At 40.3% G+C, this 11,054-nt stretch overlaps 1 protein-coding gene across 1 annotated transcript in view; it reads right to left on the reverse strand.

Moving 5' to 3' along the window:
- Positions 1 to 11,054, reverse strand: part of LOC110111260 (peptidyl-prolyl cis-trans isomerase FKBP16-1, chloroplastic) — a gene marked incomplete in the record, with an annotated part of 29,882 nt that overhangs the window by 163 nt on the left and 18,665 nt on the right. Inside the window, 5 exon segments of the mRNA XM_020843040.2 lie at positions 1,334 to 1,379; positions 1,616 to 1,676; positions 2,000 to 2,093; positions 2,193 to 2,227; positions 10,754 to 10,939. Of these exon segments, the coding sequence (XP_020698699.2) occupies positions 1,334 to 1,379; positions 1,616 to 1,676; positions 2,000 to 2,093; positions 2,193 to 2,227; positions 10,754 to 10,939 (422 nt within the window).

Below are 11,054 nucleotides of genomic sequence, written 5' to 3' on the forward strand. Positions count from 1 at the left end.
TTTTACCGCGTAACTTTTTGTATATTGTTGCTGTGCCGGGTGTGCACGTTTTGACTATATTTTGAAGATTTTTGTCCGGGTGTTTTTGATTCGACGGTGTTTTAAGTCGACTGGATTTTTCTGTGTAATTGAAAATTGTCTGTGCAGTAGAATAAATGTTCTGAAATGTCATTATCTATATTCTGTGCGAATTTGGTGAATTTTAATTTTCAGGAAAAATTGTGTAAATTCCGTATACTGCCGTTGTGCTGCCCGATTTTTGTCTGATTTCTGATTTTGTCTGGATTTCTCTGAATTGATATGCTATTTGTATATGCTATAAAAAGGGAGTTATAAGGGGCCTGGATCCTATGAGATTCAATTAGTGTCTGGGAAATCTGAAATGAGCTCAATCTGAATTCTGTTCTGTTCCGGATCCGAGGAAATCTGTTTAGGTACTATAAGCACTATATATGTATTCTGGTGCGATAAGCACATCTGTTCTGGTGCCGTGAGCACAAAGGGAGATATAAGGGGCCTGGATCCTATGAGATTCAGTCAGTTTCAGGGAATTTAGCTATTAATTATATATCTGATATATGTTTGTTCTGATCTGTTCCATTCTGATCTGTTTCTGATTTGATATATGTCTGTTTCAGTTCTGATCTGATTTTGATTTGATATGTCCGTATCTGTTCTGATTTGATCTGTTTTGTTATGAATTGTCCGACTATGATTTATGTACGAAGATTCCGATATCTGTCTGATTCTGTTTTGGTTTCTGATTTGGATTTGGATCTGATGTTTTTGGTTTTGAAGTCTGAGAATTTTGATTGGAGGTTTGTTGCTTTGCTGAGCTGTTGAGCTCACTCTCGTTTTCTGGTGGTTTTCAGGTTCTGGGAAAGGGAAGGAAGTCCAGGACTAGAGTTCAGAGTCCGATCTGTGATAGGTACTTTTGTACTTTTGCTTTTTGTACGGTCATGGCCTTTCTTCTGTATTTCTTTTGTTAGCCATGTACCGTATTTGTAGATGATTGTTTTGAGGAAAAGAAAGAAAAATATAGATGATTTGTTCCGCTGCATTTGATGATTCATAGTAGCTCTGGTCTGTTCTGTGTGTTGGTGTTTTGAGTTGAAATAATTTGGAAGATTTAGTTCAGTAAGCAAATTCCAAAGCCAGATCCTGGTCAGTCTGTTCGGTTCGTTCCGTGTCGCGACCCGGTGCGAGCGGGATCCGTCCCGGTCGGGTCGGGTCGTGACAAATGTAACTCAAAACAATATCGATCTTACAGGTACAAATAGAAACAAAGAAGAAACATAAGGAAATAAATAGCAGCTCTAATTTGATAAAGTACCTCCAACTTTCATGCCAACCAGAACATCTTTGAGGCCCTGAATTACCTATAGTAGGACAAATAACAACATAACTAACCGAGTAATGAAATATATTGACAAAATCAAAAATAAGAATAAAAAATTTATTTTGTATATATATATATATATATACATCTTTTCCTTTATCGAAAAAAAAAAATTGATGCAGATTGTTTAAATGGAAAGTGATAAAATAGAAACGCAAAATGCATATTCAATTGTAATTTGAAAACCAACGGTTGCAGAAGAAACAAGTAACTGACCTCCTTTCCATCCAATGAAATTATCACAGGCTTGCTTTCACCGCTAAGTTGATTCTGTGTGCTATACCAGATTACATGTACACCATATAACGGAAAAAGGCCGCAATTAATGGCAAAAAAGATTTATTTTTAAGATCAATAGAGAAATATATAACAATGATTTATAAAGATAACTATTTCAGTCTCAGTTAATGTAATATGAGAATTATAGAGAAATATATCGAGAAATAACACTAATCTGGAAAGAGCATTAACATTATGAGAAATAAATCCGCTACTTGACAACTCAGGGCTTAAATACTATCGTCCATAGAAAAAAATGCTATTTAAGTACTAGCGTAAAAATTATAGAAACAAAGAGAAACAATGTCATTAAGTATTTACCTATGTACAAAGTATCCATTTGAACGTCGACAAACATAATTAATTTCAACTACATCTCCTTCGTGTGTCTCTGGCCCTTCCCCTTCTACGATTTCTTACACAAAAAAAAAAAACAACAACAAATATAAGAAATCTCAATTTTTACATAATGTAACTAAGATATTTTGACAAACAAATTATTAATAAGGAATACCTTCAATTTTTACTCCACTTTTCAGCTTTTGATACCTGAATTCTTCAAATTGAAACAATAACACTTGAGAACAAATATGGACAATAGTTATGAGGTAGACCTCCCTAATAACATGCTCTTACTTCAACATTTAAAAAAAAAATCTACAACAAGGAAGCTACTATTGTGGAGGTTAGTATATAATATGAGGTTAATCTCTAAGTGCATGTATTCTAAATGCAAAACATGAATTTTTTTACCATCAAACCTAACAGATTTAATATCAGGTATTATTTTAGAGGGGGGAACATCTATTCTCCTAAAAAGATGAGACTAATGTGTGGTTAGTAGATGAATAATGTAAATCTCTGAAAGCAATATGTAGGCATGGTTTTGCCTGACAAGAACACAACATACATTTACACTAGAAAGCCAATATGACAACCTAAATATGATAAGCTAGAGATCTATGCAAGGGTAGTAACTTGTTCAAGTTCAAATGACTAAGATTAGAAATGGCCCACCCAAACTCAACTTAAAAGGCAACTTGAGTCAATCAAATCCAATTATCAAGACATGATGCATTGACATTTTCGGTGCGGTGGGAATGTTTTGTTGACAAACATCTAGCTTGGAGATAAATTAAAGAGGCATATAGAGAAGTTGATTGAAGGTGGTCTTAATTAGGTTAAAAACAAGAGGACTTTCATATATAATGAGAGCTAGTTCATCTTGAGCTTCAATCACTTTTGTTATTATCTAAGGAGAAAATGAGATTGAATCATAAGAACAAGACGATGAAGATTTTGAGGATCAAAAAATTCTACTTGATGAAGAAAGATATTATGTGAATGAAAGATATGATGATGACTAATGAAGTCTCTTTAGTTTATTTTATGAAATTTATAATTTTATGCATTTAAATTTAGCCTTTTTTATGAGTTAAATATGTTTTTATGGAATCTTAAAGCTTTTAAATATTAAATCAAACCACTACACTATTTTAATATCTTTTGTTATTAACTTTTATGCATAAAAGAAATCATTAGAATTTTTAATTTGAATATTCACTATCAAAGTTTATCTTGAAATTAGGTTTATCCATCACATTTATTTTCAATTTTATATCATATTTTAAGTCATTTATTAATTAATTTATGTTTACTAATTGTTACTAAATAAATCATTATATTTTTTGACAATTATTACTTAATGTGGTTTTTATACATAATGAGTTAGGAGTGCTACAGTTAAGAAAAGCACAGCTTTACTTCTCATTTGTGCATTGAAGCAAAAGGCCTTGCACATAATATTGTGCTTTGAGTATGAAAGCTTCATTTATAGACTGATACGCCGGTTCAGGAACCGGCCCAGGAGCCGGTATTACAGGAGGCGGAACAAGGGGTTCCGCCCCCTTTGATTCCGCCCAAATGTGGGGTCCGCGTGGGAATTTTGGGAAGGAGTGGGCGGCTAGGGGAGAGAGTAAATTTTTGAATGAGAGAGATTTGAATTAGGTTTGTATTAGAAAATTAATGGTATTATGAGGGGGATTGGTTTGGGGTTAGTTTTCAGGCTTTGTTTTGTTCTTCTCTTGGAAATTCTTTGGCGTCTTGGGCTCTAAGCATCTTGTTTAGAGATTGGGAGAGAACGATCCTCCTCTCGAATTGAGGATCACTTGTATCTTGCTTTTGTGTGTTTTGCTTTGCTTCCCTTATTGCAATCTATCGTTTTAAGGCTGATTTCGCCCAGATTTTGCTTATTTCTCGTTGTTTTCCTCCAATTAGTGATAGGTTTGTTTGCGAACTCAAGTATTCCCTAAGGGTTACTTGCGAACTCAAGTATTTCCTATCAAATTGGTATCAGAGCAAGTCTCGGGACCGGTGGAGGGCTGTTTTCAACGAATTCCAGCAGCAGTTTCTCGCCCCAAATAGGAAGAAGTTGCTGTTTTTTTACTCCAAAATCCTATTTTTGTGAATCTACAAAAGCCGGGTTTTGATGGCGGCCAAAAAAGTGGATGCATTGGAGGAAAGACTTGAAGGGGAGATGAATCAAATCAAAACGACGGTGGAGGAAAGGATTTCTTCCATGGAGGGACAAATCACCGACCTCCGAGATATGATGAAAAAAATGTTAGAGATTCAAAATCAAACAGCGGCTTCAGTGGCCAAAGGGATGGAAGGAAAAAATAAGAACTCTGAAATCCGTAGAGAGGAAGATGAGGTGGAGATCGTGGAAGGAGAAGGAAGAATGCCCAATATGGAGCCTGTCCAGAGGGAAGAAAGAGGAGGATATGGGAAACGCCAAGAGGGATACTATGGTCGCCATGGTGCTGATTTTGAAGACAGAAGGGGGGATTTCGAAGGGAGTTTGGGCTATGGCAGAGCAAGGGAAGAACGGGACACATGGGGTGGTCCGAGCACTTGGGAAAGGGGAAGTTATGGAAGAATCAGGGGAAATGGTGGTGACCAGAAGGTGAGGAAATTAAAGATGCCCATCTTCGAAGGAGAAGATGAGTATGGATGGATTTACAAGGTAGAGCGGTATTTTATCGTCAATGGGTTGACGGAGGAGTAGAAGCTGACAGCAGCGGGATTGTGCTTGGAAGGGAAAGCCCTATCGTGGTTTCAGTGGAGAGACCAACGGAGGCCAATCAGGAACTGGAGGGAATTTAAAGACTGCATAATAGAGCATTTCCAAACCGATCGGGGAGGAGACTTCTATGTGCAGTTCTTTGCTTTGACATAGGAGGGATCAGTAGCAGATTACCCGGGAGCAATTTGAGCATCTAGCTAGCAGGGTGGAGAGACTCTCAGATACAGTGTTGGAGGGGAATTTCATGAAAGGGTTAAAGGCGGAATTTCATGAAAGGTTTAAAGGCGGAGATCCGAGCAGCAGTGAAGGTATTGATGCCCCGTGACTTGGGGGAGGCCATGAAGTTGGCCCAACTGGTGGAAAATTAGAGGAATTTGGGGAAGGGAGCCAAGAGTAGCAGCATTGGGGGCACGTACAGGATGATGACTACTCATCTCGCACCTAAAGGTCCTGCAACAGGAGGGAATCGAGAGGCTACCAAGGAGAAGACAGGAGGAGAAAATGGGGGTAACTTCAAGCAACTGACAGAGAAAGAGATGCAGGAGAAGAAGGCTAAAGGGTTGTGCTTCTGATGCGATGAAAAGTACACACCAGGACATCGGTGTAAGGATCGAACTCTTCAGGTTCTCACCGTCTGCGATGACGATGTAACTGAGGAGGGAGGTGAGGAGGAGACAGAGGAGGATATGGAGTAGAAGCTACACTTGGAACTGGTTGAGGTCTCCCTGAACTCAGTGGTAGAATTCACTACGAATCACACTATGAAGGTGAAGGAGAGATAGAGGACCGAGAGGTTGTGGTGTTGATTGATATTGGGGCTACTCACAATTTCATTTCCACCCAGGCCGTCAACCAACTGGGAGTGAGATTGGTGGACACCGACTGTTACGGAGTGATGATAGGCATGGGGAAGGTGGAGAAAGGCCAGTGGATTTGCAGAGGAGTGCGACTGAGGATCCAAGGGATATAAGTGAGGGAGGACTTTCTTTCACTGGAGCTTGGGAGCACGGACGTCATCCTGGGGATGAAATGGCTGCAAACTTTGGGTGACACTAAAGTGAATTAGGGAGCACTCACGATGGAGTTGATGGTGGATGGAAGGAAGGTAGTGATTAAGGGGGATGCGGGGCTTTCCAAATCTCGGGTTTCACTTAAAACGATGGTGAGAGATATCCAGTTGGCAGGCGGAGGGTATTTGGTGGAGTTGCACAGTTTGGAGGGAGCAAGATTGGAGGATGGAGGAGACATACCCCTGTCCATTCAGCCGTTGATTCAGAAGTTCCACGAGGTGTTTCAGCCACCTCAGGGATTGCCATCGTAGAGGGAGCAGGAGCATGCCATCGTGTTGAAGGAGGGAGTGTAGCACATCAGTGTCCGACCTTATCGCTACTCTCAGTTCCGGAATGATGAAATAGAAAGGTTGATTAGAGAGATGCTGGAGGCAGAGATTATCAGATCCAGCATCAGCCCTTTTTCTAGCCCTGTTCTGTTGGTGAAAAAGAAGGATGGCAGCTGACGTTTTTGCGTGGACTACAAAGCACTCAATAAGGAAACTATACCTGACAAGTTTCCTATACCAGTCATTGACGAGCTGTAAGATGAATTGAGTGGGACCATGATCTTCAGCAAGATAGACTTGAAACCGGGTTACCATCAAATCCGAATGAAGAACGAGGATGTACCAGAACGACCTTTAGAAGTCATGAAGGACTTTAAGAGTTCCTGGTATTTCCATTTGGCTTCACCAATGCTCCAGCTACTTTCCAGGCCCTTATGAATTAGGTTTTCAAACCTTATATCAGACGATTTATACTGGTATTCTTTGACGACATTCTGGTCTACAGCAGGACAGAAGAGGAGCACTGGGAACATTTGAAGAGGGTGTTAGAGGTACTGCAGGAGCACCAACTGAGGGCTAATTTGAAGAAATGCTGCTTTGCACAAGCCAATGTAGAGTACTTGGGCCATGTGGTGTCAAAAGAGGGAGTCGCAGCAGATCAGTCCAAAATTGAAGCAATGATAAGGTGGCCAGTGCCAAAAAATCTGAAGGAATTCCTAGGACTGACGGGTTACTACAAGAGGTTTATGAAGGTGTACAACTTCATAGCATGGTCACTCACTGAACAATTGAAGAAGGACGGGTTCCTATGGGGGGAGGCGGCCACATCAGCATTTGAGAGCTTGAAGAAAGCAATGATTATGGTGTCGGCCCTAGCCTTGCCAGATTTCACTCAGACCTTCATTGTGGATATAGATGCTTCTGGGTACGAGTTGGGTGCAGTACTAATGTAGAGTCGTAGACCCATTGCTTATTTCAACCAGGTATTGACTACTAGAGCACGACTGAAATTAGTTTACGAGAGAGAATTAATGGCCATCGTCTTGGCCATCCATAAGTGGCGGCCCTACTGGCTTGAGAGACATTTCATTGTCAGAACAGGTCAGCGAAGCCTAAAATACCTGCTGAAACAGCGGATGGTGACGGAAGAGCATCAAAGGTGTTTGTCCAAGTTGCTAGGGTACGATTTTGAGATTCAGTATAGACCAGGGGTGGAGAACAAGGCGGCGGACGCTTTGTCCAGATGTATGGGGGAGCTGCAGACGTTGACACTATTCATTGCTTTGATGCTTGACTGGGATGCTATTAGGGAAGAAAGTGCTAAAGATGAAGAATTGGGAAGGATCAGGTCAGATTTGTTGAAAGAGGAGGGTAGCCATCCAGGGTACTCATTAAAGAGAGACAGACTGTTGTACCCATGGTTTAAAATTGCGCAATATGAGGCTCGCCTTGAGGCCCGCCTTTGCTCAATTCCAGTAAAAAACGCCTCGATGCTTACGCCTCGAGTTTTTTTTTATGAGGCTTCCGCCTCAACTTGGTTGAGGCCCGCCTTGAAGCCCGCCTCGCCTCACGCTATATATATTAAAACTTACATAAATCTTGAAGTAAATGTCCGACATTGGACTCTATAAGAGAGGAGGAAGGAGAGAGAGCAGTTCACCATAATGATGATTCAAATGAAGAACCCCTTAGTGATTATAGTGCTGATGACTTATGAGTTCTTATGTGATATGTCATTGCTATTTATTTTTGGAAATTAGAATTATATGTTAATGAAAAAAATACTGGGATTTGGGAAAGATATAATTTTGAGTTAAACTATATTTCATGTTCTCTTATTATTGAGATATTTTGATTTCACTTCATATCTTATGCTTTTTTATGTTTTATATTATTCACTCATTAGTATATAAAAAAATTATCATTTTATGTTTACGCAATCTTTTGATTTTGAGGCTTACGCCTCAAAACGCCTTGAGGCTTACGCCTCGCCTCACGAATGAAAAATGCCTCAATACCCGAATACGCAATTTTAAACATTGGCTGTACCAGGGAAGATTTGTGATGCCCCGTACCACGATCCATATCCCAAATTTACTCCAGGAATTTCATGGAAGCGCAGTTGGGGGCCATTAAGGAGTGCAGAAGACCTACAAGAGACTAGCAGTCGAGCTTTACTATAAGGGAATGCATAGAGATGTAGAGGAGATGGTGGCAAGGTGTGAGATCTGTCAGAGGAACAAATATTTGACTATGTCACCAGGAGAACTATTACAGCCATTGGCGCTACCGGAACGAGTATGGGAGGAGATATTCATGGATTTCATAGATGGGCTGCCCCATTCATAAGGCTTCACAATGATCTTGGTGGTGGTGGATAGATTGAGCAAGTATGCGCATTTCATCCCCCTCCAACAGCCTTACACCGCGGTGATAGTGGCTTCAACTTTCATTAGAGAGGTGGTCAGATTGAATGGCGTACTAGAGGCAATCGTGTCAGACAGAGATATGGTGTTCCTCAGTCATTTTTTGAAAGAATTGTTCAGGTTACAGGGGACAATTCTGAAGAGGAGCATCGCTTATCACCCACAAATAGATGGCCAAACAGAGGTGGTCAATAGGAGCTTGGAGACCTACTTAAGATGTTTTGTGTCGAAGCACCCAAGCTTTGGGCCAAGTGGCTGCCTTGGGCGGAGTACCGGTACAACACCTCTTTTCACTCAACATCATAGATGACTCCATTCAAGGTAGGGCTGCAAGCAAACCAAACGTTCGACGAGCTACTCGTTGTCCGGTTCGATTAAAGCTCGTTTATGATCGTTTAATTAACTAAACAAACAAACTTGAACAATATTTTAAATACTCGATTCTTAAATAAACAAACTTGAACACTAATGTGTTCGGCTCATTTATGTTCACGAACAACATCATTTGAAGTTCGTGAACAAGCTCGACATTAAACTCGATAAGAAGCTCGATTCTTGTTCGAATTTGAACTCGTGAATAAGCTCAATAAAAATAATTAATATTTGACTATATAATTAATAAATATAAATAATCATTGCTTTTGTTACATAGACAATTGCTTTTATTATAAATGTATTTGTTCATAGATATGTTCATGAACGTGTTTGTTTGATAGTTAAAAAAAATTCTTAAATATGTTTGCGAACAAGCTTGATAAGCACTAAACGAACGAACATGAACTGAACATGAACCGAACATGAACACTCATTAATTTAAATGAACCAAACATGAACACAAACAATAAAGCTCGAACAAACATGAACCAACCTTGAACAAGCTGATATTAAATGAACACAAACATGAACACTCACATACTCGGCTCGGCTCGGTTCGTTTGCAGCCCTAATTCAAGGTGTTGTATGGAAGAGACTCCCCTCACTTGGTGCACTTTGGGAGTAGCAATACTCCAGTTTCTTCAGTGGAGGAGTACTAGGAGGAGAGGGATCGAGTGTTAGAGGAATTGAAGAAACAGCTACTGAGAGCTCAACAGATTATGAAGAAGCAGGCTGATTGGCATAGGAAGGACATCCAGTTCGAAGCAGGAAATAAAGTGTTCTTAAAGCTCCGACCATACCGGCATAAGACAGTCACCAACAGGAGAAATGAAAAGCTCGCTCCAAGATACTTTGGACCTTATGAAATATTTAGAAAAATCGGAGCAATAGCATATCGGCTAAAACTACCACCCACGGCGACTATTCATCCAGTTTTTCATGTGTCACAGCTGAGAAGAGTCATTGGAGATTACACAGCCAGCTCAGAGTTACCGGCCACGCTTACGGAGAATTTAAAGGTGATTATGGTACCCTTAGAGTTGATGGGTGTTCGTCAGAAAGAAGAGGGAGCAAAAGAAGTGTTGATCAGGTGGAAGAATCTGTCGGACTACGATGCCACGTGGGAGCCATACGAGAGGGTGAAACAGCAGTTTCCTAGTTTTCACCTTGAGGACAAAGTGATTTTTTGGTAGGGCAGTATTGATACGCCGGTTCATCTTGAACCGGCCCAGGAGCCGGCCCAACGGCCGGCTCGATATTACAAAAGGTGGAACAAGGGGTTCCGCCCCCATTGATTCCGCCCAGACGTGGGGCCCGCGTGGGAATTTTGGGAAGGAGTGGGCGGCTAGGGGGGAGAGGGAATTTTCGAATGAGAAGATTTGAATTAGGTTTGTATTAGAAAACTAATGGTATTATGAGGGGATTTGGTCTAGGGTTAGTTTTCAGGCTTTGTTTTGTTCTTCTCTTGGAATTTCTTTGGCGTCTTGGGCTCTAGGCATCTTGTCTAGAGATTGGGAGAGAACGATCCTCCTCTCGAATTGAGGATCACTTGTATCTTGCTTTTGTGTGTTTTGCTTTGCTTCCCTTATTGCAATCTATCGTTTTGGGGCTGATTTCGCCCAAATTTTGCTTATTTATCGCTGTTTTCCTCCAATTAGTGATAGGTTTGCTTGCGAACTCAAGTATTCCCTTAGGGTTACTTGCGAACTCATGTATTTCTTATCATAGACCTTATATCTATAGATAATATCGAAGTTTCATCTCCTAAACACTATCACATCAGTTGCTAAGTGCATCATTTATCATCCGTCATCTTCTCTATTTTGATTTAGCAATTAAAGTAAGATTACCTGATCATCTCAGGCTCCTTCATCTCCAACAATGACACTGAAAAGCTAGGATTTGCATGCAGAACAACAGCACCTAGGCATACAGATTTCCAAAGAAATGTCCTTCTTGATTTTCTACAGTTTGTTACAGTAGAACATCCTCCATGTAAGCCATCCAAGATAATTTTATTTGCTTTGCACTGTAAACTGTAAGGAGGAAAAGTGTTAACAGCATGTTCGTTCCATAGCATAATCCTGTTGTTCAAATGGAAAACTACGTTCATACAAAATATAAACAAAGTACAATCCCAACCCCCCCCCC

This window comes from Dendrobium catenatum, unplaced genomic scaffold (assembly GCF_001605985.2).
Source record: "Dendrobium catenatum unplaced genomic scaffold, ASM160598v2 fragScaff_scaffold_970, whole genome shotgun sequence".
NCBI lineage: Eukaryota > Viridiplantae > Streptophyta > Magnoliopsida > Asparagales > Orchidaceae > Dendrobium > Dendrobium catenatum.